Raw genomic sequence first — 24,342 nt, 5'->3', positions numbered from 1 at the left:
CTTTCTGCGGGGGCATTCGCCAAACGGAAGAAGTTGACTCAAGCTGCACACGAGGATCTCGAGAAGGTGTTGTTTACATGGTTGCTGACATGGGTGCCAAGAAAATGCCAATTAGCAGAAGCATGCTGCAGCAAAAGGCACTGCACTATGCTTGCATGCTCGGCATCGACGATTTTAAGGCAAGCACAGGTTGGCTGACCCACTTCAAGGCCCGACACGACATCGTAGTGAAAGTGTTGTGTGGCGAATCTGCTGCTTCAGACACCAATGGTGCAGTGACTTGGGCGTCATCTGCTTTGCCAGACATAATGAAAGAGTATGCCCCGTCCGACATCTACAACGCAGATGAGACGGGACTCTTTTATGAACTGCTGCCCACAAAGACGCTGGATATGAAGGGCCAACCATGCAGCAGAGGAAAGCACAGCAAGAAGCCTGTGACCCTGCTTCTCTGCACTAACATGGATGGCACCGACAAGCACTACTTGCTCGTTATCGGCAAGAGCGGGAGGCCTCGCTGCTTCAAAGGTGGTAAGAGCTTGCCGGCAAGTTATTTAGCAAACAAGAAATCCTGGATGATGTGGGCCATCTTCCGTGATTGGATGACAGCTTTCCACCGTGATATGAAGGTCCAAAACTGCAAGGTGTGCTTGCTTATTGACAATTGCTCAGCGCATAATGTTGAGGACGCTGAGTTGCAAAATGTGGAAGTTTGCTTCTTCTCCCCAAACTGCACTGCTTTGATTCAGCCATCAGACCAAAGCACCATTCACAGTGTGAAAAGGGCATATCAGCAGCGGTTGATTCAGCAACTGTTGCTAAATGTTGACATCGGGCGGGAGACCAAAGTGGACTTGTTCATGGCCTTACAAATGATTGCCGGGGCGTGGATGGCAACCCGGCGCAGCATAATAGAAAATTGCTTTTCACATGCCGGGTTTAAGCCTGAGGCTGAAGTGACGGCCAACTCGACAACGGACAAGGAAGACTACCATTTCGGAGTGAAGCCACCCTCTATAGAAGCGTGGGCAGCCCTTTGAGACTCTGGAAATGTGCCAACGGACTTCAGCATAGTTGAGTACATTGCCGTTTACGTGGATGTAATTGTTCATGAGGAGTTGAACAAGAGTCTATCATTGAAGAGGTTCGCCATAACAACGCGTCATCAGACGATGAAAGTGATGCACAAGACGCATCGGCCCGCCTCATGCACTGGATGTAATAGACACTTTTGACGTCATTCATAATTTCATTGGCGCCCACGATGATGACGTCGCAATGCAGCTGCTGACCGAGTGCGAACATCGCACCACGGCGATGATGACCAAAGGATGGAGGCAAACAGAAATGACCGACTTTTTTCAGAAATGAATGACGCTTTTGAGTGTGTAGTGAAATCTGACAGTGTTTTGGGTCAGATTTTGTCGCAACGAAAGGAAACCGACTTTTTTCAGAAATAAATGATGTTTGTGAGTGTGTAGTCAAATTTGACAGTTTTTTGGGGCAAATTTCCCCACAATGAAATGTTCACTTCAACGAAATTTTTTGCACATCCCGTGAGTTTCGTTGTAGCGAGGTTTGACTGCGTTACGAATTCGGCTAAACATAACAGCGCCAAAACTCTCGCGTGAAACAGAAACTGCGAGTGCAGTAGCTATTATCGTCACCATGTCGAGTGCCAACAGCTTCACCACAAAGCTTTGGCGAAGTTCGCACGAGATCCAACAATGAATGCATCTGGCGACAGCGCCAAGAAGAAGCACGAGCAGTTTTCGCTGCAGGACAAATTGGGAAGTATCAAAGGGAATCGACGCAGGGAAAAAGCAAACTGATGGGTGCAGACAGCGTGGCATTGCCCCATCAACCGTCGCGACCATTTTGAAAGACCGAGACAAGATTGTCAAGCTTCCCCGGGAGTCGCAACTCGCTCCTACCAGGAAACAGCTGTGACTGGGGAACTTTCAAAATGGGGACCAAGCTGTTCTCACGTGGTTCAAAGATGCCAGATTGCAAAACATTTCTGCGTCTGGCCCAATGCTCTAAGAAAGAGCCCTCGAATTTGCGGATGCACTTGGAATAATTGGTTTAGACGCCAGTGCGGATTGACTTTTTCGTTTCTGCCAAAGGAACGGAATATTTTGGCAGGCAGTCTCGAGCAAGGAAAAGGCTGCCGACAGAGAAGGCGCAGATTCCTTACGCAATGATAGTTTTCTAGAGGTGACTAAATCATACTCTGAAGATGATATCTTCAACGCGAATGAGACCCCATGTTTTTATCAGCTTCTGCCAGACTGGACAATGAAGTTCAAAAAATAGCAGTGCAAAGGAGGGAAGAAGCCGCATCTTCGCGTGACAGTCCTGCTCTGCTGCAATGCAACAGTCATGAAGAACATCAAACCACTCGTCATTGACAAGTACGAGAAGCCTCGCTGCATGAGAAGCGTCATGTCGGTACCGTATCACTATCGCAACAAGCCAACAAACCTGGATGACCAGGGAACTCTTTTCCGAGTGGCTCATCAAACTCGATAACCAAATGAGGGATGACCGAAGAATTCTATTGGTTGTCGACAACTGCTCTGCTCACATTGTGAATGTTTGCTTGACGCACGTTCGCTTGGAGTTTCTGCTGCCAAACAACACACCCTTGCTGCAACTCCTAGACCAGGGCATTATAGAGAGTGTGAAGGCAGAATTTCGTAACCGCCTTGTGCAGCGGTTGATTATCAACCTCTGTCTAAAGCAGCTGACTGCAATCAATATTCGTCAGGCAGTGGAAATGCTCCCAGGAGCTTGGTAGAACTTGAAGGCGTCCACCATTAGCAACTGCTGGCGAAAAGCAGGGCTTGTCAAAGCACCTGTGCAGCTTGAAGATGACCTGGAGGTGACTGACAACAGCCCCGGAGACCTGTGGACCAAGGTTGCAGACCTGCTGCCCGCCATCTCTTCCTTCGACGACTACGTGGAGAGCGACAGCGCAGCACTAGCGGTGGCAAACTTGACAATCGAGGAGATTGTTAACTGTGTTTGCGACGTTTCCAGTGATGATGACGACCAAGAGAAAGACAACTATGGGTCACCAAACAAAGAATATGAGATCGTGTCGAACACTGATGTTTTAATGCATTCGAACAAAGTCTACCTTCATCGTTCGGTGCAATGACGTACCCGACGAGGCATTGCACAAAGTGGAAGATGTAAACACATCCCTAACCAGTTGTGTATGCTGCACGCACCAGAAGAAAATTACTGATTTCTTCAAATGAAGCAGCTTTGAAGTGAGTGAAACATTTCTATCTGAGAGTATGCTTGCCTGCACATGGGTCTACTGCCAAGGTACGTCATTTTCATTCCTAGGTTTGACCACTGGCTTATAGCCACAAGCTTTTCATTACAACGATATTTCAAAACAGCAAACGAATTTCGGCGGTCCCGCGTGATTCGTTATACCGAGGTTTGACTCTATCAATAATGAAAGCTGTTCACAATGAACCATACATAAAAAATTAAGGAAATTTTGGTGGTTTTTCTAAACAAGAACGCTGGCGTGGAAAGGGTCAACCACTAAGATCAACACCTCGAGTATCACACGTTCACAGAGCCTAAGGCATTTAAAACCTCAAGGCAAAAAGTCAGCACAACATCCTGCTTAATTTCCCTAAGTTTTGGAGAAAAATATGGGTCATAAGACTGGTCACAGTAAACTTGTGTTGAACATAGCTTGAAATTTATTTGCATACAGCTACAGTAAATACATTACCATGCCAGTTTGAGGTGGCCCATTTTCCTTGGACCATGCAACCGCCCACTGAAGGGTCTTAGTATTGGCAGTTCCATGTTGGCTTTACCAGAAGATGCCCCTGAATGGGTTCACCATCTACAGGTGCATACATCCACTGCTATGCAAAAACCTGATCTTTTTATTTTTGCTCTTGAGTAAATATTAGGTTATATATCAACATGAGTGTTCTAAGTATCTTAAATTGAACGAAGTGCACAGTTTAATGAAATTGATCTTGGGACCTACCAAATGCCTTAAATTGAGATTGAACAGTTATTGTCTGTCTTTGAACAAAGCAGTAAACGTGTAGTGGCTGGAATGTCATGCTTGTAACTACAAGACTGTTGCTTCAATCCAGGTACAGCTGTCTGGATATATAGTGGAACCCCACTGATACGCTCCTTGCTGTTGCGTTTTCCCGGCTGCTACATTGCGTTTTCATGGTCCTGACCAAGATCGCATTGACTCCCATGGATTATGGAAGTTCCCATTTGATGCAGTGCCATTCTGTAATGCTTCCGCATCTTATGTTGCATTTGAATGCGGCAGTCACATAAATTTAGTGCTGGAGAGGCAAATTTGCTCTCGCACGTTCAAATAAATTACTGGTATGTTGCAACAACCAAAACATTCCAACAGGTGACCAGAGCATTGCAACAAGCGACCAATGCATTGCAACTAGTGTCCCAGTATATGCTCCCAAATGGAGAAGAGTCACGCCCACTTTTTTCTTTAGTTGCTACTCTATGAGCGTCTTCACGTAGTCTAAAATGACGTCAAATGCTCTGCTCCACTGCAGGGAAGCCAATTTCGTGGACACGATGCTGTATTTTTGTTACTTTCAATGCCAACATCACCATCTGCCGGCTCCGTAACACACATGACACGAATGACATCTAATGTCATTAATGACAAGCACACGCAACATGACATAACAATAATGACTGACATGCATGCAGATATGTGTGACTACAACGCATGACCTGTCATACATAACATGAATGACACAGCATACATGGCATGTCATTCATGTCATGATGTGAATGACATGAGTCCATGACATGATGAATGACATGATATGCATGAAAAAACTTACACAGGCTCAGTAAATCATTAATATCGCATATGGCCGGAGCATTTAACTTTGACAGTGCTTTTTCTTTCTAAAAGTGCACTAAGCAATGTTACAATGATACCAAAGGCTGTTAGAAGTGAGATACAAATTTCTTTTGGTATGCACCATAAACTTAAATGGCGTGTGCGTAGATTGTCCAACTTTCTGTCTCTGGCTGCAGCATTCACCTTGCGGTAGGCCTGCTGGAAAATTACTGGCACTAATGACAAAGACACATGATTCATAGCTGTCTCATTGCAAATGAAGTGGACGCTACAAATTTTCGGGTATGTTTGACTTCTGTTTGGTTTTGTTAGGACTGTAATGCAGTTAACCAAGTTGTGAGCACACTGAAGAGGCGCCATGATATCAACAAACACTCACTTCAAGCAGCACACAATGCTTATCCACCACTCTCACCAGTCACAGAGGCACGGTCGTGTTGAGAAACGAAAAAATTCGTTTCTTGTGGACAGTTAAAATACCTATTCGAGCATACAACAATGTGCGAGACATTAAAAAAACTGCGTGTTAAGCGTACACTCCTTTGCTATGCTTTGATTGCAACAACATTCACAAGAGATGCTGTCGTGCCACCACACGCACCACCGTCGTCGTCTCGTTGCACTCTTCAATGCTGTTCCAGGTTTGGCTCCTGTGCGCCCAATGAGTGGCTTTACCACATAGCATTGGAACAAAATGGTGGAACTATGCACAGGCATGCACAGGGACATTAGTTGCAACGAGCGACCGAAGCTTGCAATGAGCGCCAAAGTTGCATAAGCCAGATGCTGCACAGATCAGCTGGCGAAGCACCCGAAAAGTATGCATTGGGAGAAAACCTACTGGGAACCACACATATTGGGCCAAATCCACAGAGCACAGGGCTACAGTTATTTTGGGGCTTCATGGGTCTTCTTTGCATTGCATGATATGTGGTTCTCTTTAGTCAGCTTCGTGGCAATAAAACTGTGTTAAGCAGTGAAGCATATCAAAAGAGGACATTGTACTACATGTCCTCTAATTATACACGCAAGCATGCGCCATTCCTGGTCACAGTACAAGCACGAGGATGTCTAATAACTGTACTGGCAACCATTCAGAGTTGCTTCTGACATTGCTAAGGCAATTTGTACCCTTCCTCACTGTTAAGTCTTCCCAGCTGTTAAATCTTTTCCTGATGGTCCCTTGAAACACGTATGAGTGGGGTTCTACTATATCTCGTCTACACGTAAAATTCAGACTAAAGCATGACAAATGGAAAAAAAAAAATCATAGACAATTATGTACTCCCTAATGCAAATTTGAGTGCAGCTCTATACACGTTTTCATTTCACAATATATTGAGGCATCGCACCGATCACAACACCGACTGGCAGATGTGCAACACTAGCAGATCTGCAGTTGCCACTTCCCGGCAACTGCAGCTTGTGCAAAAGCAAGCTTTCTGGTTCTTTTTTTCTTTTCCCTGGATGGCTGGTGCTACAGCGAATGTGCAGATGTGAGTGCCATCTGGTGGTGCTTCAAAATGGCTTCCTCGACTTTCCTCGTGGAATTATTTTTGCTATCGCCATCTTTCATTCCCCGCTGCACTTCGTGATCGCTCTGTTACGCCGGGGAAAGACAAGGCACATCGACGCTCAACGCAGGAACAGGTGCCTAAGAGCTGCATTCTAAAAAATTAATGCTTCCAGGTGCTGCACCTTCCCAGTGAGCATTTATGATATCCTACACCAAACCTGCATGATAATTTCACAATAAAGTGAGATAAAGGACTGGCGTGTACTCACCGTAGAGGTACTCGGAGCAGCTGTCAAATCCTTCCTCGTCTTCCTCGCACTTGTCAGCAGCTGTCTCGTGGTCGCTCAGCGTGGCTGCAAACACGCATGCACCATGCTCCACCAGGAAGCGCACCATGGCCAGGTTGTTGCACGAAGCCGCACAGTGCAGCGGCGTCCTGTGTGTACAGAAACAATCGCCATTATTTTATATGTTCATTCAAAAAATATTGCAGGCCCTACTGCGGGCCCTAGCAGTAGTGGCAATACAGTTAGACCTCAATAAAGTGAAGTCAGTAAAATCGATACTTTGATTCGTTACATTAAAATTCAACCTTTCATGCTTATAATAAGTACAGTCAACAATGTGATTTTTTTACATGGAACGGGCCGTAAAATTATCTGAATTATCTGGCAATTTCGTTTTGCTGAACTTGAGTTGGCGACCAAAGATAAGGTTTTATGACGTGTCGACTATATCATTTAAGCTTGTGCGATTTCTCAAATTCTTTAAAATATTCAATCAAGTACTGTGCTATCTGACATCCACTTCGGCTGCTCGAAGCGAATATTCAAAGTATTCAAAACGAATGAAGATATTTACTCTGTGGCATATAAGCCACATTCCTAATTACAACACCCCGGAAAGAAAATAAAAAACTTGCATGTATAACCAGCGGAAATAAATGTACACAATGCACGAATCTTTGCAAAAACAGTGTCCATCCACGGATGCACAACGTCCATGTCAGATCTTCGGTATGTATTTTTTTATTATACACGGGTGCACCCATCGTCTCCTGTCACAATATGAGCACCAATACACCCAAGTGTACTGGCAGGCCTTCAGAGCTATTTCGGGCGTGCCTGCGGCGACTTGGGTGCTTGGGGGCATTAAAAGGCATGCATTAATTCTTTTGGACTGCCCGATTTTTCGTAAATCGTTGCGGCCCCTAGGCAGACTGAAAAAATCCGACGTTCACTGTAGTCATACTGTCACCGTTGCAAGAGATCAGTTCATGCTGCAGCTCAAGCTGCTGCTTCTATTACTATTACTAGTATTACTATTTCATAGCCAACTGCTACATCTTGTTCCAGTAATCATGCTTGTGAACTAAATGTTTTAAAAACATGACACCATGCAGTATACACTGTAAACCAAGTGCTTTGGTGTTAAAGGGACCCTGAAATGATTTCGACGATTTCCTACAAACGTACCGAGTCGTTAGAGTAGGTCCTTCTGATCATTAATTGACACATCTAAGTGCTCCGCGCAAAGTGTGTAATTTATTATAGTGGTTTCAAAATGCACATCGCTGCCAATCGCAGCACACTGCTCGTCAAAATTTTAAGCCGCCCTTACCCATATGACGGAAATCGCCCATATGACGTCAGTGGGGCGAGCTATACGATTGGCTGACCAGGGCGTGTGATCGATAATGTTTCCAACTTTATGGTAAACAAATAATGTTTGTAATAGTTGGAATGTTAGTTAATTTGGTTTTATAAAAAGAAAGTAACACAAAAAGAATGCACAAGAAAAATTTTTCAGTACACTTAAGCACTTCCGGCACACAGCAAGTGTGGTCTGCTTCTGTTACAATGTGCTCAGTCTTTGATGAGAGCTCCGCCATCAGTGTCGGTCTGTTTTTTCGCGGGTGCTATGATTCGACTTTGTTGCATTGTGAATTGCAAATGTAGCGACTGGCAATATGTCAAGCTGCGACATCGTGTCCCTCTGCAGTAGACGAGCGGACTGGCTGCAGCGCATTGTACTGCTGCCATCCGATCGGCGCCAGGATTTGCACGACTGCGGCTGTCACTTTACGCCGGAAGATTACTAACGCAATAGCATTTCGAGAGTCTGGTATTAGGGTAAATGCAAGCGCAAGGGGATAGGGCCTGGCCGTGTCCCCTTGCGTGTGTCGTTTCAGGGGATGAATAGAAGCGCAAATGTGAATGGTTTGCGTGGTGCAGCCACTTGGTGGCATAGAGCTCAACCACACACAGTAGCAGAACAAAATGTATTCTTCTTTGCTGCTGGTGTAAATTTTTCGCAGGAGTGTAATCGTTAACATATTGTTTTCGTAAATGTTTAAAATGTTTTACACTTGGTTAGAGCAATATTAGCTTTTTCTTTGGCTGTTTAAGCTCTGTGCCAACGGGTGGCTGGACCGTGGAGCCCGAGCAGGCAGCTCACGTACGTCTACGCTAAAGTTTCTTCAGCAGCTTGAGTTTATGCCTCCACCGTTCCGTCAAAATGTTCAGCTAGTGTGTGATTACTGGAATACCAGGTACGTTCGGTGCTATGACAGAATGCTCACAACGCATGCTGCTTTGATAGCTCTCGCTTGGGGTCGAAGGCCAAGCAGCTAGCGGAAAGGTTTCGCACGGGCGGGGGCAGGCTCCAAAACAACTGGAAGCAGACGATGTGACGTCGCATTGTGACGCAGAACCAGTGAAGGCGGAGCTTAGCCCCGATCGCTTGGCGAACGAGTTGAGGAGGAAAAGCATGGCTAGGGAGGAGGGTAACTTGTAATCACTTGTAGTAGCTCCATTAATACATAATGCTTCGTTTAAATTGTGGTGCAAATGTTCTACTTAAGCTGTACCCTACACGTCTACAAAATTTGTCCGAACTGTTTCAGGGGCTCTTTAACTTTATTTCAGCGTGATAGTAAAAAGACACAGCTAAAGCCTCTTATGGGCCTTAAGGGGGGAGGCTACACTTGAAATATGTACTACCTTTTTATTTGTGGACAGATCTGAACGAAATTTTCACACTTGGTGTATTTAAATATGCAGATTCTAAAATATAATTAATTTTGCCATAGGATAAGTCGTTTTTGATATACTCTAAAAGCATTGTATGAGCTAGGTCCTTTGTTTGGAGGAAAATTAGCATCTAAACAGAAAACCCTAACACAGTGTTTTGAGTATAAAGACTATCAGAGTGTTCAGCGAGTGTCATAAGGTATTAATCAATGTTCTAGGCTAATCTGACCAAGAGTTAGAGCTCATCAAAGTTGTCAGAAAGAAAATGCACTCTTGACATGTCAAACATGTGACCCATTCCAAAACTTTTTGAGAAGAGTACTGCTTTGAACAGGTGCATATTGCTAACTGCATACATTTCTCTTTCCCGCCAAAAAAAAAAAAAATTATGCCGATAGCTGAAATAGGACAGAAGCTATTTTACCTCCAAATTGGAAGTCTGTCAGAATTGTTGTTTTGAGAAATCAAGGAAAAACATTCTGCAACATCTTTATTGAGAACATACCAATAAAATCTCAAGGAAATTCACCAGGGGCATAAACTGAGTGGATCCTATCTTCATGCCGCTTTTTGGCCAGCTTCCTCGCGCTCAAAGAGGCTTCTTGTTGGAGTTAGCACTTCAATGGCCGTCTTTCTCCTTTGCTCACTGAGATGTAGTGCCAGGAATATTCATGTGTAGCTGCTGTAGAATTGCAGTGGACGCAAGCAGGTTCCCAGTGTTGAAGCGTAGGACAGGTTCCCCAACAGCAGCTTGCACGGCAAGAGACACTCCAAATCACTGAGTGAAGGCTTTCATTCGAATTCTGTGTCTTGCCTCGCTGGCATCTCTGGAGCAGGGTTTTTTCACATAGCCGCGTATATACAGGCAGCATTGCTTCTGCCACATGTTCTGGCAAGTTGTAGTGGTGCCTAGGTTCACGCTCTCCCTTTGCTCTCGCAGCATTGTGACAACAGAACATTATCAGAACATTGCTGAGAGCCCGTACTCCTTGGCAGGGTCCTTGAAAGCATCGCCACTTTCTAGCCGCACCCGGGACACAGCACGTGTCCAAGGAACTCTTGTACGATGGATAAATCCACGATTGCAAATTCACTTCTGCTGTCGTTGACGTCCTCTCTCGTGTCAACACCCAGCAGCTTGAACTTTCGTTCCATTGCAGACTGCGACGCCAAGCATGTTTTCCGGCGATCGCTGCGCGTTCGCTACTTTCTTCAGTCGTGAAGGAAACGGTGCCTGCACGATCTGTTCCAACACGCGTGGCGTGGGTGGATGAAGTGTTGACGCTAGACGTGCCGGTTTGCAGCTCGGAACTCGATCCGGTAGAATGTCCTGGCAGACCAGCATCCGGCAACTCTGTGAGTATGACAGGCTTAGCCGCCTTCCGTTGCGCATTCCACAGCCGCTTGACGCGTAGTAGCCTTGAGACGACAATCTTTTCCAGCTATCCAGGCAGCGAAATGAACACCTTATCAAACGTCGTCGCGAAGCAAGCGGCTGAACAAACGTAGACAACATAGACAGCGGCGCGATAAAACCAAAGATAAACAAATGTAGCGAAATGCGAGAGCGGTCGAGCGCACGCCAAAGAGCGCCAGACCAATAGGAGCGAGGTGCACGGGGGGTGTGCGTGCTTTCGCCAATCGGCGGCACGGACGCATCCTTCAGAAATGATGCGATAGCATCGGTTTCACTTCACCGATGCCATTTTGAACTGCCGCAAAATGCGCACAAAGAAAACAGTTTCAAAACAAGCGCAAGATGGCAGCCACCGGCCGCTGCGTTCGCAAATGGCAACTGCGTGAAGTTTGAACATTTTTAACCAAATTTTGCTGATTTTGCGTTCACCCTGGCCCCTTTAAGCATGATTTTTTATTATTTTCCGATTAAATTTAGCTTCTAGATTTCGTGGAGGGATTCTTGAATGTATAAACGTAGCGAAAATGCACTTTTCCGAAAATTGACTTATTTGTATTTTTTGCTGTTTCAAGACCTGCGTCCCCCCCCCCCCCCCCTTAAATGCAACACGCTGTGTACACAGAGCATGTAAGTCGGTGGCAGCAGAATACAGAAGTGCGTCATCTATTGCGTGGTCTCCACAATAGGCATCACACTCAGTACACCACTAGATCTCGGAGACCATGGCTGCTGTCTGAGCAGCAAGGACACTTTGGTATGTTGCCAGGTGGTGGAAACCTCATGGGAGTACTAAACTGTTGCGTTAAATGAGTTATTAGCAGCATTGCGCATGGGTAGATTACGGCTTGATCCACTTAAAACAGATCAGTAAATCTTCATTTGAATGGAAACTGGTTCGTTACATCCCATTGTAAGAAATCTTTGCTTAATTAAAACAATATTTCAAATCCATGCATTTATTGGCCTTTTGAAGGAGTGTTGCAACTACAGTAAAACCTTGTTGATAAGATCCGCTTCGTATGATTTCCTGGTGCCTGAGTTTGTGATTGAGAATAGAAAAAGTGACCTGATACAGTTACGCTTCTCACCGTTTAATACATCGCCAGAAAGCAAAATCTTTCCACGCCAGCGTTCAGCACAGTGCCGAACTGTGATAGCACGATACGGTTTTCGGCTCCAGCAGCTAGATCCCATATGAACAAGAAAAGTTGCGATGCATGCACAAATGAGAACAGTAATCACCATCCACGGCAGCTTTTGCAGCACTCGTCCACCCACATTCCTTTAAAATGTCGGCATGCACTCTATTTTCTCTCGAGATACCAGCAAATATTCCTGTGGGTAGTTGCACGTCGCACTCATGGCTATTGCCACCAACCTTAGTGCGATACGCATCTTCGGCGATCTGTCAAACAATGTGGGTGGCGTAGTGCCACTAAAAGCACACTGCTGATTGTAATAGGCGATAACCAAAATGTGCTATCGGTCGCTGCTGCAGGCTGTGCGAAGACAGTGTCATGCTTCGGTCTGGCAGCATCATATTTCGGCGTTGCCCACCAGCTCCATCTTGTTTCGGCTTCCTGTCGCCGTCTTAAAATGCTGCACAATAGCAAAGCGACAATGCGAGTCTTGGGCCACTCGGGCCTCACCCGCTTGGCGTGCGTTGGAGTCTCGTGCTGAAATGCTTTGCATTACGTAGACATCAACTAGCCACTCTGGTGGCACCATGTTGTGGTGCAGAGTCTAACCCAATAGGACACGAGAGTTATTATTGCAATGACCAACTATATTCTACTTAGCTGCTGCAGTGAAAAGTTGGCAGCAACATAGTCATTAACACACAGCCTGTCCACTTTCCGTTGATGAGAACACCTATGTATCAAAAACACCTCTAACATGTCGTGGTTCAACGAAGTGTCACAAGATGTCGCTACCAGTACCGCCACTGCCACCCATGACTCCGGTAACCCGGTATTTCGTAAATGGTAATGACCTCACGACGAGCTAAAACAGTGAATTGTGCAAGAATGGGCATGTTCGTTATGCTGCATACCAAACACAGGCATTCCTTCCTTTGCAGCAGCTGATGACAGCCTAAAACCGCTTCTCCACTGTCACCCTCTCCCCTGTTGAACTGCCAACCACAGCATACAGCCTGTCCAACTCTCCAACGAAAGGTTCACATTAAAAGAAGACCCACCAGCCGTCGCTGTCCTGTGCATTGACGTCACAGCCAAACTCGACCAGGAACTTGACAATGTCCAAGTGGCCTGCGCAGATGGCATTGTGCAGTGCCGTGATTCCCTCGTCGTTGGCAGCACTCGGGTTGGGCACCTGCACACATATGCGATACTTTTAGCCACCACACTTTGCACTGAAACTGTGGTCTGAGTGCTTCATTATATGGAAACATACACCACTCATATCATACACCCCAACACTTGAAAAGGAAGCAAACTTTAAGACTTATTACTATTAGCCTATCAATTACTTTCACAGTGCCAGTTCATAATACAGTACTAGATCTTGTACCTTCACACGGTGTTGTCCTCATTCTTAGGTACCTTAGGTACTGGTCCAGGCATAGTAGAAAAGACAGCTTATTCTGAAGGTTATGTTGCAAGTGCTTACATGTCCACACAGGCAAGCACACAGCTACATCTAACTAATGTCTTTTATATGTTCAGAACCACCTGGCTACTGCCTACATGTGTCCCAATATCCACCAAAGCTTACTGGCACACAACGTAAAGAGCGTTCCTACAGGGGGCGCTAGCGATTTGCCAACAATTGCCTCTTAGCTAGGGGTGTGCAAATATTTGAAAATTTATATTGTCAAATACATACTGCATTTCCAATATTTGTATTTGATTCAAAAACTAGGTATTCAAAGTTCATCGACGATTATGATACTCCCTAATGCAAAATTTGAGCGCAGCTCTATACGTGTTTTCATTTTGCGATATATGTATTGGCTTGTGCAGCATGTTGCAAACGGAGCGAAGTGTTCCACAAATGCTACGCTAATCTAGAAATCGCGAGAGGCAGCGCGTGGGTGATGCGTGGGTGCGATTCACAGCAGCCGTCGCCCACAGACCTCCCAGACGATGCGTGCTACTCTGGCACCACCTCGTCGCCATTGTCGCCACACTACGCTTTCTTCTCACCCTTTCACCATTCCCTCCTCCTCCGCTTTCCACCTCATGGTTCCACTGCACCCTCCTCCTCAGATTTTCCTCCTCGCTTCTTTCGTCCCTCGCTGAGCTTCGTGTTCATTTTCATCTTTAGCTGTGCTCGTTTGACTGGTTACGCCGACGCCGGTGTTTGCCACAGCAACGGCTGTCTAAGAGTCGTGCTCTAAAAATTTTCAAAATATTCTGTTGGATATAAATATTTGAAACAAATCGAACATATTGCTGGCTGTGTGGGAGCAAACACGGTTCTTAGTGTTTGTTTCTACCTAATCTAAAAAAAAGAAGTCACAAAGGGAAAATCAGACATCCACCCGTTCGTAGCAATTGCTACAAAGGAAACCCATACGGGTTCCTCGAAAGAAAAGCCTCATGGTTGAAGATGGTAGAGTGGCTGCCCCGGAAAGGCGGTGGTCCCGGGTTTGAGTCCCGGACCAGGACGAATTTTTCTTCAACCATGAGGCTTTTCTTTCGAGGAACCCGTATGGGTTTCCTTTGTAGCAATTGCTACGAACGGGTGGATGTCTGATTTTCCCTTTACTCATTACTTCTCTCCACCTTGCAGGTTTCCGCAGAACTACTACGTCAAAAGAAGTCACAGTTTTGCTCGACAAACGCTGCACCGATTTCAACAGCAAGTTATTAGAGAGGTATACAAAGTAAGCTTGGTCGTTTTATCATCTGCATAAACTGTTGTAAACATTCACTTACTAACTAAATTAGCACACATGTTGTCATGCACGCACATGAAAACCCGAGCACATCTCACTAGATGACTGCGGACACTCGCTGTCAGAATGCTGGCGTGATGAAGAGCAGCAGCAGCATTGAGTGAATTCCCTGTCGTGCTGCCTTTAGCTTTAATGCGAACCAGGCATGCGAGAAAACAGTGCCCATGAAGCCATCAGCTATATCCGGCCGGTTAGCCTTTGAAACCACCGCAGATTACCTCTAAGACAGGATGTGCATGGCCACGTTCAGCCGCCGTAGCTGGAGTGGAAGAGGAGGTATGCACAAACATGCCCCCTCCCTCCCTTCCTAGCGTGCACTCATTTACCCGCTCGCCCTCTTGCATGCGAGAAGACGGTGCACACGTGAGCACGAGAAGACACCACCGCATCAAGCCACCATACTTCTCAGCTCATCCGTGGAAGCTTTCGCTCACACCTACAGCTTACGTTGTTATCGCACTTAGACTTTATACGGAACACTGGCACTGACGCCGCAAATTCGCCTGGAGAAGCAAGGGGTATGGGTGTGCAGACAGCGAGGGTGCATGCAGTCTATTGCGGGTGCCACCCCAAATCCTGAGGTTATCGCTTGACAGCAAATGCAACGAGTGGTAGCTGGCACAAGGTTAAATGCCTTCGAGTCAAATGCTTCTAAGGACAGACAGCAAGTGGGAATGACTAAATTTTACAAATTAACATGAGCCAAATGTAGTCTTTTAGTATAATGGCTTACTATTCTAATTTTTTTATCATTGACAACGTAAGTATGATGTTCTAACAAGTTAAAGTAACTCAACTTGCTAGTAAGTGCATGTGCATATCATTATTCATTATTCAAAGCTAATTTTTAGTTAAATGGGGGTTTAATGGTGCAAAAGCAGCTAAGGCTACGCTGCGCCAAACACGAGGTGTCTTAAAATCCCATTTATGAATGAAAAAGCTGTGTTAATAATCTATATTTTATGCAAAAATCCAGTGTCTAGAAATTTACGGACGTCACATAATGGGACTAGCGGATCATCACCTAAAATTAGAGCAGGGTGTAAACGTATGGTAGTTGATATAATTTGTGCAAAAGTGTTCGTCTGTGTGTTTCAATCTGCGTACATGTGAGTAATATGTGCATAACTGTTAGTGGCTGTTGACATTTCTCGCATGTTGGTGTGTCTTCTTTCGTAAGTAAGTAATTGTGTGTGAGGTGTGTGCGCGCAATGCGCAGTCGCCATAAAACTACTTCGATTAATCGCTCCTGATGATAGCATGACTTCCACTCGCCACCTATGGGTTTCGTGAGACGTAGCTTGTTGTTGGCACGAGGGTCTCATTCGCGTTGCCATTTTACCGTTAAGGCTTTTCTAATTGCACGGATGTTATCTTTATATGGGAGTGTTGTGTTTGTAATGTCTTTGTGCGCTGCCATCAATGCATATCTATCAGCTGCTTCGTTACCCGGTATCCTAACATGGCTTGGGACCCAGCAGAAACAAATTGATTTCCCGTATTCATTAAAAGCCACCATATTTAAAATGTCTCCAATCAGGGGTTCACACTCAGATTTCAGATGAAGAGCCTTCAGTGTGCTTAAAGAATCTGTGTATATAACTGCATTTTTGTGTTTATCAGCGATGATTTTTTTAACAACAACCCATATAGCGAAAACTTCGGCCGTGAAAACAGAGGTGTGTTGTGGCAATCGAATACTTTTTTCCCAATTTTCCGTTACGACCCCCACACCCACGTGTTCTTTCATTTTGGAGCCATCATTGTAGAATTCCATGTGATTTTGATATTTGTCCTGAAGAGCACGAAATTTCTGTATAATGTGTTCATGTGTACTGTCTCTTTTCTTTGAATGTGTTAATGTCCAGTAGCACAACTGTGTCAAATCGTACCACGGGGCCAACCGTTGTGGTTTCTATGCAACCTGGAGGACTTCGTGGGGAATGTCATAACCCTGACAGTATTGCTCATACCGCAGGACAAGTGGCCTAATCATGTTCGGTTTATTTGTGTAGTGTAAGCGTGAGTTGCACTGTGTGACGATGTTGTAACATATGTGTTGTGGTGATGACTGGATTCTTAGTATGTAGGAAAAAGTGAGTAATGCTCTGCGCTGATATAATGAAGGTTCATTACACTCAACATATAAACTTTGAATAGGTGACGTTCTGTAGGCACCACTTGCCAGTCGCAATCCAAAGTTATGTATTGGATCAAGTCGTTGGATATAGGACTGTCTGGCTGAGCCGTAAACCACGGAGCCGTAGTCTAAAAGGCTACGCACAAGAGACCAGTAAATACATAAAAGAGAGGTTCGGTCAGAACCCCAGTGCTTGTGAGATAAAACTTTGAGGATATTCAATGCTTTATTTGCCTTAATCTTTAGTGTTTTAATGTGGGACAGGAAGTTTAGTTTCCTGTCAAAGGTTACTCTCAAGAATTTATATTCTTGTTTTACCGGCAGCGCGACATCATTCAATTTTAAATCCGGGTCTAAGTACAACCCTCGTTTTTGCAAGTTTTTTGAGTAGAGAAGCGAAAGCCATTTTTCTCAGCCCACTCTATTAGTTTATTAATTGTTATCTGGAGCTGCCTTTATCATGCTCGTAAGTTTGAAGTGCGGCACGCTATTTGCAGATCATCAACGTATATGGAGTGCATAACAGAGGGGGGAATGACTTTGTTAACAGAGTTCATTTTTACTATAAAGAGTGTTGTGCTTAGTACGCAACCTTGTGGCACGCCATTTTCCTGGATAAATGTGTGTGAGAGCACATTGCCTAGACGAATTTTGGATTAGAGCATTTTGCCGCGGATTCCTAATGCAGCGAGGTCACGTAAGATTCCGAATCTCCACGTGGTGTCATACGCTTTTTCTAAATTGAAGAACACTGCCAGGCAGTGCTGTTTGTGTACGAATGCCTCACGTATTTCGTGTTCAAGTCGGACAAGGTGGTCTGTCGTTGAACACCCTTTTTTATAGCCGCACTGATGAGAATCAATGGAGTTCCGTATATGAAGCGTGAAAGTTAATCTGGCATTTACGATACTTTCATATGCTTTCGCCAAACAGCTTGTCAGGGCAATGGGCTGAAAGCTACTTGGGGATGTGGGGGATTTACCTGTTTTTAAAAAAGGCACAACTATTGCATTTTTTCAACTTTTTGGCATGCTTCCGGATTCAACTATTTTGTTAAAAAATTTAAGGAGAGCATCTACGGATGCTTGGGACAGGTGTGCGAGCATGGAATAATGAATCCGGTCAGGACCTACTGCAGTTTTCTTGCCAGCACAGAGAACCTTGTTAAGTTCTTGTACCGTGAATGGAGCGTTGTATTCATCCCTTGACATACAAGCAGTTGGTAGCTTCTCTTTTTCTGCTGACAGTTTGTATTTTAAAAACGTGTTTGAATAATAAGCCGAGCTAGAGATGTTATAAAAATGTTCCCCAAGCATATTCGCTTGTTCTTGTAGTGTTGTCTGAGTGCCTGAAGGTGTAAGTATGGGTATCGTGTATGATGAGTAGTCCCCCTTAAACTTCCTGACCTGTTCCCACATATTATTGGATGTGACGGTGCTATTAAGTGTAGATATATATTTCTGTCAAGACAACTTTTCCGCCTGTCTCCGAATATATCGAGCTTTCGCTTTGGCTTGTTTGAAATTGAGAAAGTTGTTATGTGTTGGGTACCTGCGTAAGATTCCCCAGGCCTTGTTTTGCTGCTTTTTTGCTACGGTGCATTCACGTGTCCACCAAGGATTCAGATTTTTCCGAACAACGCCAGAAGATTGCGGAATGGCCTTTTCGGTTGCAGAAATAATACAGTTAGTAAATTTTTCATTAATTTCGTCAATGCTTAAATCTGTTAAAGTAAGCTCCTCCAGCCTGGCACTTTCTGTAACAACAGCCCAGTCTGCCATTTGTAACTTCCATTGGCGTGGTTTGTGGTATATAATGGGTAGCGTTGAGGTGAGGTTGATTATGGCAGGTAGATGATCACTGCCATATGAAGTCTCGAGTACATCCCATTTAAAATCGGTAAAAATGTCCGGAGAGCAAAATGCTAAATTAAGGCAGCTAAAATTGCGTGAATTCGGTGAAAAATGAGTTGGCGCACCTGAATTCAAAAGACAGATGTTATTTGTCAAAATAAAATCTTCGATGAGTTGTCCTCTTTGGTCATTTTTATCGCTGCCCCAAAGAGTGCAATGAGCATTAAAATTTCCAACTAAAACAAAAGGTTTCGGCAGATGGCTAATTAAATTTTCCAGGTCTCGAGTTGTGAAATGGCTATGGGGAGGGATGTACAATGAACAAATGGTGACAGTCTTAAAGGATAGAATGGTGACAGCTACTACCTCGTATGGAGTATATAATGAAACGTTCCGTGTGGGGATGCCACCTTGGACGATAATAGCGACACCTCCTGATAGACGGCTGGAGTGCTCGCGGTCCTTTCTTATGACAGTAAAACCTTTAAGAAAATGTGTATGTTTGGGTCCCAGGTTCGTTTCTTGAAGGCACAATGCTACTGGTGATAAGTTATTTATGATGTCTTTGATGTCACCTAGATTGTGAATTAGGCCTCTGCAGTTCCAATGAATGTATTCAAAGCTAAGTATGTGCAATTGATTTGTATTTGAATGTTTCGATATTCATACACTCCTACTCTTATCCTTTTGGGTACAGGGAGTTTTGCATCTTTCTGCGTGCTGTCTGATGGAGGTTTTTCTAAAGTGCAACAAACTAAGTTTCCAAGTAACATATTCATCATCATCATCATCTTCATCAGCTTAGTTATGCCCACTGCAGGGCAAAGACCTCTCCCATACTTCTCCAACTACCCTGATCATGTACTAAATAATTGTGGCCACGTTGTCCTTGCAAACTTCTTAATCTCATCCGCCCACCTATCTTGCTGCAGCCCCCTGCTACGCTTCCCTTGCCTTGGAATCCAGTCCGTAACCCTTAATGACCGTCGGTTATCTTCCCTCCTCATTACATGTCCTGCCCATGCCCCATTTCTTTTTCTTGATTTCAACTAAGATGTCATTAACTCGTGTTTGTTCCCTCGCCCAATCTGCTCTTTTCTTATCCCTTAACGTTACACCCGTCATTCTTCTTTCCATAGCTTGTTGCGTCATCCTCAATTTAAGCAGAACCCTTTTCGTAAGCCTCCAGGTTTCTGCCCCGTACGTGAGTACTGGTAAGACACAGCTGTTATACACTCTTCTCTTGAGGGATAATGGCGACCTGCTGTTCATGATCTGAGAATGCCTGCCAAATGCACCCCAGCCCATTCTTATTCTTCTTATTATTTCAGACTCATGATTCGGATCCGCGGTCACTACCTGCTCTAAGTAGATGTATTCTTTTACCACTTCCAGTGCCTCGCTACCTATCGTAAACTGCTGTTCTCTTCCAAGACTGTTAAGCATTACTTTATTTTTCTGCAAATTAATTTTTAGACCCACCCTTCTGCTTTGCCTCTCCAGGTCAGTGAGCATGCATTGCAATTGGTCCCCTGAGTTACTAAGCAAGGCAATACAGTCAAACCCGGCTATATCGAACTCGCAAAAAAACGCCTATCAGTTCGATATAGAGCATAATTCGATATAAGCCTGCTAAATAATTGGATGTCATAAAAGCACATACCATTTATAAAATCACTTTATTGACGAAACTAGCTTAGTTTCACATAAATTAGTCCTGCATTTTCTTCTGCTTGGGCAATTTCGCTGCCTGCGACGCACGCACTTCCCCACATTGTCTAAGGAGTCCGAGCAGCTGAGGCCGGACCGGACTAATGCGAGTGCACCATTCACTTCGGAGGATGTAGGCAAACGACCGTAGTTGCTTTCCTCAACGTGCCTACTTTCATTTGTGCTCGGTACGATGTCGGCGATGTAGTCTTCATTTCGGGATCTACCGTCGTCGCAACACCATTATCTGCTCTCACAAACTCGGCCACCGTTGATTCGAATGTCCCGGAAATTTTGACAGCTCGCTCCAAAGTTCGGCAACACCGGCAACGGCTTCGTCGCATTCATCAGAATTTACAGTCATCACCGAGCACGCGGAAACCGGCACGTATGAAGAACGCCTCGTACACGGCCGTGCGTACGCGTCGGGCGCCATGGGCACCGGGGTGCGAGTCTGGCCACTTTAGCCCTAATCGTGCTGAGAGTGCTCCTCGGAATCTTGCACGCTGCGAGGATATCGCGTTCGACGCGATTTATGATTTCGATCTTCACGACGAAAGGCGAATTCTGCCGCTTCATCACGGCAACACTGCGGGAGAAGGTCCACAAGGCGCAAACACGATAAACCAGAGAAGCAGCCAGACAATTCGCACTTTCGCCATCTTGCACGAAGAGCGCACAAGAGCCTCTGATTGGCTGTCTGAGCAAGCGCTGTAGGCGGGCCAGGATCATTTTTTGCTGGGGAGTGTCGATAGATAGTGATCTAAAGAAAGGAAGTACGCTTGATTCTGCAACCCGTGAGGGAGCACGGCGAAGCGTCGTCAGGGGAGAGGGAGTGGGAAGTGAAAGATGATAGAGAAAGAGGGAGGATAATAGACTTCACTATGTGCGACAGGGGGAGTGTCGACGGCTCGCCCGAACAGCCCGAGGTACCCGAGGCAGCGCGGTCACGGTAGGGAGAGCGGTTGGATGGAGCCGCGCTGCCGGGTTTCCCCGCTACCGCGAGGGAAAGCCAACTTCTGGGGCACTTTTCCGCCGCTTGACGTTCGATATATTGGGAGTCACTGCAATATTTGTTCGATGTAAGCGTAATTTTTGCTATGTATACTCATTGTAACTATACCGTGACCAGAAATTGTTCGATATATAGAATAATTCGATGTAAAGGGTTCGATATAGTTGGGTTCGACTGTATCATCAGCGAATTTCAAGTTACTAAAGTATTCTCCATTAACTCTTATCCCCAATTCTTCCCACTCCAGGTCTCCGAATAGCTCCTGTAAACACGCTGTGAATAGCATTGGAGAGATCGTATCTCCCTGCCTGACGCCTTTCTTTATTGGGATTTTGCTGCTTTCTTTACGGAGGACTACGGTGGCTGTGGAGCCGCTATAGATATCCTTCAGTATTTTTACATACGGCTCGTCTACACCCCGATTCCATAGTGCCTCCACGACTGCTGAGGTTTCGACCGAATCAAATGCTTTTTCGTAATCAATGAAAGCTATATATAAGGGTTGGTTATATTCCGCACATTTCTCTATCACCTGATTGATAGTGTGAATATGGTCTATTGTTGAGTAGCCTTTACGGAATCCTGCCTGGTCCTTTGGTTGACAGAAGTCTAAGGTGTTCCTGATTCTATTTGCGATTACCTTAGTACCGTAAAAACCAGTGTATAGTACGAGGTTTATTCCCTGTTATTAGCGTCCCAAATTTCCGCCTCGTACTATATGCGGATCCGGACAAAAATTTCAAAGTTCGGCTCGAAGTTTTGGTTTCGTTATTGCTCTGTGGCTACGGCTTGGCTTCGTGATATCTGCATGGCTACGACTTGGCTTTGTTATTGCTGCCTGGCTACGGCTTGCCTTCACTATTGCAGCGTGGCTACGGCATCGTTTCTTTCTTTGTTGAGTGCGGACCTTCGCAGTTCATGTGTTAACCGCGCTTCGCGAAGTGCATCATTTTTAGTGAAGGAGCACGATGTCGGGGGCACGGAAGCAGTACTCGGCAGCTTTCAAGCGAAATGTGATTTTAGCGGCAGAGGAAATCGGCAACAGTGCGGCCGGGAGGCAGTTTGGCATCACCGAGGGAAGCATCCGCGGATGGCGACGGCAAAAAGAAGCACTTTTCGAGTGCAGCGGAACGCGAAGAAGCTTTCGCGGCCCGAAGAATGGGACATTCCCGGAAATTGAACTCAAACTGACGGAATTCGTCCGAGAACAGCGAGCCGCGCATCTTGCTGTGAGCGTGGAGCTCATGCAGGCAAAAGCTAGGGAGCTTGCGAGAGAAAAAGGCCTAACGAGCTCCACCTTCAAAGCAAGCAAGCATTGGATTTATTGGTATATGTGCCGTGCAGGATTTTCATTGCGCCGGAGAACTTCAATTTCGCAAAAGCTGCCGGAATCGTTTGAAGAGTTACTGGTGGCTTTCCAGCGCCACGCTATTTCGTTGCGCAAGTTGAAGAACTTTCAGCTAGGGCAAATCGGCAATGCTGACCAAACACCAGTTTATCTGGACATGCCATCGCCCCTCACCGTGTACGAAAAGGGCTCGAAACAAGTTTGTGTCCGGTCCACTGGGAACGAGAAGACGCGTGTTACCGTCATGTTGTCATGCACGGCAGACGGCCGCAAGCTCCCGCCCTATGTCGTCTTCAAGCGTAAGACAATGCCGAAAGGTGAGCTGCCGAAAAATGTCATCGTTAAATGCCATGAGAAAGGGTGGATGAATGAGAGTCTTGTGCTCGACTGGATAAAGTCCGTTTGGTGTAGGCGGCCCGGTGCACTGTTGTCGTTCCCGTCCATCCTCGTGCTGGACGCATTTCGTGGCCATTTGGCCGACTCGGTGAAGAAGCTGTTGCGTGATTGTAATACTGAACTCGTCGTTATCCCGGGTGGGATGACGTCTCAGCTGCAGCCTCTAGATGTTTACGTCAACAAGCCTTTCAAGGACGCGGTGAAGCGGTGCTACACAGAGTGGATGCGGTCAGGTGAACCTGCAGTGACGCCGACTGGGCGGTTGAAGCGCTGTGCAAGTGGATCGTGGACGCATGGGCGAGCATCCCAGAAGACCTTGTGCGTCGCGCTTTCAAGAAGTGCGGGATCTTGAACGAGCTCGATGACACCGAGGACGAGTACCTCTGGGAGGATATGTCAGACAAGGAATTGTTTGATGAAAGCGCAGCGGAGGACGACAGTGAATGAAGTGCTGAGTCCGATTTAAATAAATGTTTTCCCCGAGTTTCTCTCACTCGTATTATACGCAGGTAAAGCTTTTTTTTTCCATTTCTCGTCCCAGAAATTTCACCTCGTATTATATTCGGGTTCGTATTATACGCGGGTTTTTACGGTAAATGCTTTGTAGGCAACGGACAGTAAGCTGATCGGTCTATAATTTTTCAAGTGTTTGGCGTCCCCTTTCTGATGGATTAGGATTATGCTAGCGTTCTTCCAAGATTCAGGTACGCTTGAGGTCATCAGGCACTGCGTATACAGGGTGGCCAGTTTCTCTAGAACAATCTGCCCACCATCCTTCAACAAATCTGCTGTTACCTGATCCTCCCCAGCTGCCTTCTCCCTTTGCATAGCCCCCAAGGCGTTCTTTACTTCTTCCAGCATTACTTGTGGGATCTCAAATTCCTCTCTTCCATTATCGTCGTGGGTGCCACTGGTACTGTATGAATCTCTATAGAACTCCTCAGCCATTTGAACTATCTCATCCATATTAGCAATGATATTGCCGGCTTTATCTCTTAACGCATACATCTCCATTCTTGCCTATTCCTAGTTTCTTCTTCACTGCTTTCAGGCTTCCTCCCTTCCTGAGAGCATGTTCAATTCTATCCATATT

At 45.5% G+C, this 24,342-nt stretch overlaps 1 protein-coding gene across 1 annotated transcript in view; it reads right to left on the bottom strand.

Annotated features, from left to right (window-relative positions):
* The window catches only part of ASPP (Ankyrin-repeat, SH3-domain, and Proline-rich-region containing Protein), an 80,258-nt gene that overhangs the window by 6,075 nt on the left and 49,841 nt on the right, over positions 1-24,342 (bottom strand). Inside the window, exons 10-11 of the mRNA XM_075674708.1 lie at positions 13,066-13,199; positions 6,686-6,852 (exon numbers count right to left, since the gene is read on the bottom strand). Of these exons, the coding sequence (XP_075530823.1) occupies positions 6,686-6,852; positions 13,066-13,199 (301 nt within the window). The remainder of the gene's footprint in view (positions 1-6,685; positions 6,853-13,065; positions 13,200-24,342) is intronic.

This window comes from Dermacentor variabilis, chromosome 11, assembly GCF_050947875.1.
Source record: "Dermacentor variabilis isolate Ectoservices chromosome 11, ASM5094787v1, whole genome shotgun sequence".
NCBI classification, from domain to species: Eukaryota; Metazoa; Arthropoda; class Arachnida; order Ixodida; family Ixodidae; genus Dermacentor; species Dermacentor variabilis.
The sequence above is the reverse complement of the archived record's forward strand: the minus strand, read 5'-3'. Positions and strand labels throughout refer to the sequence as shown.